General features: G+C 33.9%; 1 protein-coding gene across 1 annotated transcript; it reads right to left on the bottom strand.

Moving 5' to 3' along the window:
* Window positions 1–221: 221 nt before the first annotated feature.
* On the bottom strand, window positions 222–2,845 carry LOC127125684 (trihelix transcription factor PTL). The gene is made up of 2 exons (XM_051054480.1): window positions 2,124–2,845; window positions 222–1,368 (listed from the first exon to the last, which is right to left on the bottom strand). The coding sequence occupies exons 1-2, from the start codon at window positions 2,633–2,635 to the stop codon at window positions 402–404; spliced, it is 1,479 nt and encodes a 492-aa protein (XP_050910437.1). The 5' UTR covers window positions 2,636–2,845; the 3' UTR covers window positions 222–401.
* Window positions 2,846–3,498: the final 653 nt, after the last annotated feature.

Raw genomic sequence — 3,498 nt, 5'->3', positions numbered from 1 at the left:
TAATAATTTAAAAATTACAGTGGTGGTTATTGGCTGCCGAACTTTGGAACTCCACCGCCAACTACCATTACACCACCGTAACTCTACCACCAACCACCATGAAAAGGAACTGATATTCAATAGATAGTTACAAATAATGAGTGTCCATCAATTACTAATTTAAATATCCAAAAATTTAAGAAAAGAATAATACATGCATGAGGAGAGTAAGGAGACAAACATGACAAAGAAACACTCACCTGTATCAGTGTCGAATAAATCTGAACACAGTTTTTTTGTTTTTGTTTTAACCTCTGATGTTTTGGAGAAGAAAACTCAGTCAACAACTATTTCAACAAGAGTTTGAATTTAGATTCTTACAAAACTAACTTTTCAGTTTTCAACATAAAAAAAAGCACTAATCACTGGTTTTGATTAGGTTTATTAACCCTGTAATTATCCCACAAATTTCCACCCTCACCCATCAAAAATGGAAAACAACTTTCAGCTGCAACAACAACGTTGTTAGAATTCGAACCGTCGTTTGTTTGTACTTCCCTTTGATCATCACAATAGGAAACTCCTACTCCTACTCCAACTCCAACTCCATTGTTGTTATATAAACAAGATCTTTCAACATTGTTGTTATTATCAAAGTAGAAACATCCTCTTGTATTTTCCTTTCTCTTCTTGTTTCCATCATGAGAAGAGGATTGCGTCTTTGTTATTGTTTCATCGTTTCCTTTTAGTTTCTGCAAAGCTTCCATTAAAGCGGCATCTCTAGCTTCAATCCATGCTCTTTCTTTAGCCCAAAAATTATGCTCTTTTTCCAACCTCTCTTTCTCTTGTTTCCTCCATTCTTCTTCTCTCAAAACTCTCTCCTTTTCCTTTTGTTCAAGTGTTTTCGTGAGTTTCTCCAACCATTCCTCTTGCTTCTCTACCAACTTCTTCACCTGTGAGTCGATGAAGTCTTTTATCTTTACCTTCCAGAAGCTTCTTCCGCTCATCCTCTTTTTTCGCTTATCCATGGAGCCCTCGTTCTCCTTGAGTCCCTCGATGCTATGATCGTTGTCGTCGTTGTTGTCAGACGAAGACGTGTCGAATTCGGTGGAGTTTGTGAGGCTGAGACTATCGCAATATTTGTTGTGAGAATGAAACATTTCTTGATTGTTGTTGGTTCCGAAATTGTTTTGTGGGAGTGAAGATGAAGAAGGGTTATTGTTGTTTTCGCCATATAAGGCTTCGAGTTGACGAAAGAATCTGTAGTGTTTTCCATCTTGTCTTCCTGCTTTTCCTTCTTTTGTTTTCTTGTAGTATTTGTATAGATTTTCAAACTTCTCCCTGCATTTTTTTCCACTCCTTTGATAACCATGCTCTTCACACATTATCCTTAATACAACAACACAAACACAAACAATGTAAAATCAGTATGGAAGAAAAACAGCAAAAGCACATAACATGTTAACCCTAGCCAGTACAATTATGGTCTGTGATAGAAATGGTTGTTATTTGGGTTGCTTAACGAATTGGTCTTGATTTCGATCAATGGCCGATATATACGGAACAACATATTTTTGAGAGAAATCAACCTCTTAAATGGATCTCGGCTATCTCAAGAGATTGATCTCTGCAGTTGCACGCAGAAGACAGATTGTTCACCCAAGGAAAAATTGAACCCTAGGTGGAGTTATGAATATTCCCAAACAACTAAACCACATGATACAATGAGCTTTGGCTAAGAAAAGTGCTATTATATTCATGCATTGTCATTCAAATTGTCAATTGGAATGAGTTTTTGAAGGAGGAGCCAGTGATTGATTGCTTGCTGTTATTCCATGTAAAGATAGAATTATAAATACAAAAGAATCAGAAAGTTGAATGAATTTTTTAAAATAAGTTAAAACTAATTAAGTAATAAAAGAGAAAAAAAAACTTGCACTTAAAAGAGGGTACAATATTTCAAAAAGGAAAAAAGTACTAATCTTGGAATGTGAACTTAAACATTTTCTAACTACACCATCATCATCATCAATACTGTAAAATTGAGTAGAGAGTGAGAAACAACAACAACAACAAATAGTTACAAACAACAACATATACTGAATTTGAAGGAGAAAGAGTGAAGAAGAAAATGGCAAACCTACCTAGAAAGTTGATCCCAAAGAGGACCCTTTTGAGTAGCTTCTTTGAATTGTGGATCAAGACGAGATCTGATTTCAAGAAGAGTAAGAGTCTCTTGTCTCGGCCATCTACCGGTGGAAGCATCAACGATGTTTCCACCTCCTCCACCAATGCAACCAGTAGTTTCCGCCTCTAAGTTACCGCTAAGAGAAGGAGTTGAAGCGCTCGTTGTAGTGGTAGTAGCAGTAGCAGTAGCAGCAACAGCAGGAGAATCTCTTGAAACAAAGTCATGAAGACTCCGAGGCATTATATCGGCTACCTGACGACCAAACATCATCATCTCGTATTGTTGTTGTGTCGCCGTTACTGCCAGATTTGGGTGGTTGCCGGAGGGGAATAGCTCCGCCGTGGGGAAGTGGTTAGTTGTTGTTGACCTTTGTCCAATGCTAATGAGCTGTGTGAGATCAGTTATAGTATTACTACCGTAGTGCTGGTGCTGTTCATGATGATGATGGTTATGGTTTTCCATTTCCATGAGATGTGTGTGGTTACTGTTTGAGGTTAGTGGAAAATTGAGAGAGAAAAAGAAGAGAGAATTATATAGATAAGAAAAAAGTGATGAAGGAATATAAGAAGATATTATTGATGAAGAAAGGGAAATAAATAAATAAAAAATAAAAATGAAGATTGAAGGTGTTAAGCGGTAGAGTCGGATCCTGTCGTCAATGAAAAGGCTCAAATTTTAAGACCAACAAAGAAAATGGTCCCATCTCTGCGTCTACAATTGTGTATGCGTGTGATGTAGTGTATTGTGTACGTACGTACCAACGATATATATATATATATATATATATATATATATATATATATATATATATTAGATAGTCTATACAATTTTAAAGAATTTAAAAAAATATTTGATAGTTAAACACATCAAATTTATTTTAATATATACAAATTATTTAAGATATATGTAAATATTAACTACCAATATATATAGTAATAGATGTTTAAATGATTTGAAATCAAATATATACAATTATTATGGTAATATTTCATAATTCAATCATTGAATTGAATTGATTTAGTTTATGTTTTACATATAATTATTAAAAGTGCACAAAATTATTGAATCAATTGACATGATGGTGGTAAATTTAATATATAACATGTTTTTGATAATTTTAAAAAATTTAAAAGTAAAATAGAAATTATGTATCAATAATGAAAAAGAGAATCAAAGGTTATAAACAGAATAAAGAGCATCAGAACTACGGTAGAATAACAAATTCATACAAAAAAAAATTAGATAAAATTTAGACTGAAAAAATATGCCAAAGAGCAAAACTAACATCACAAAGTTAAACGAAAAAACAACATATCAACCAAACATTAGAT

Source organism: Lathyrus oleraceus, chromosome 3 (genome assembly GCF_024323335.1).
Source record: "Lathyrus oleraceus cultivar Zhongwan6 chromosome 3, CAAS_Psat_ZW6_1.0, whole genome shotgun sequence".
Taxonomy (NCBI): domain Eukaryota; kingdom Viridiplantae; phylum Streptophyta; class Magnoliopsida; order Fabales; family Fabaceae; genus Lathyrus; species Lathyrus oleraceus.
The sequence above is the reverse complement of the archived record's forward strand: the minus strand, read 5'-3'. Positions and strand labels throughout refer to the sequence as shown.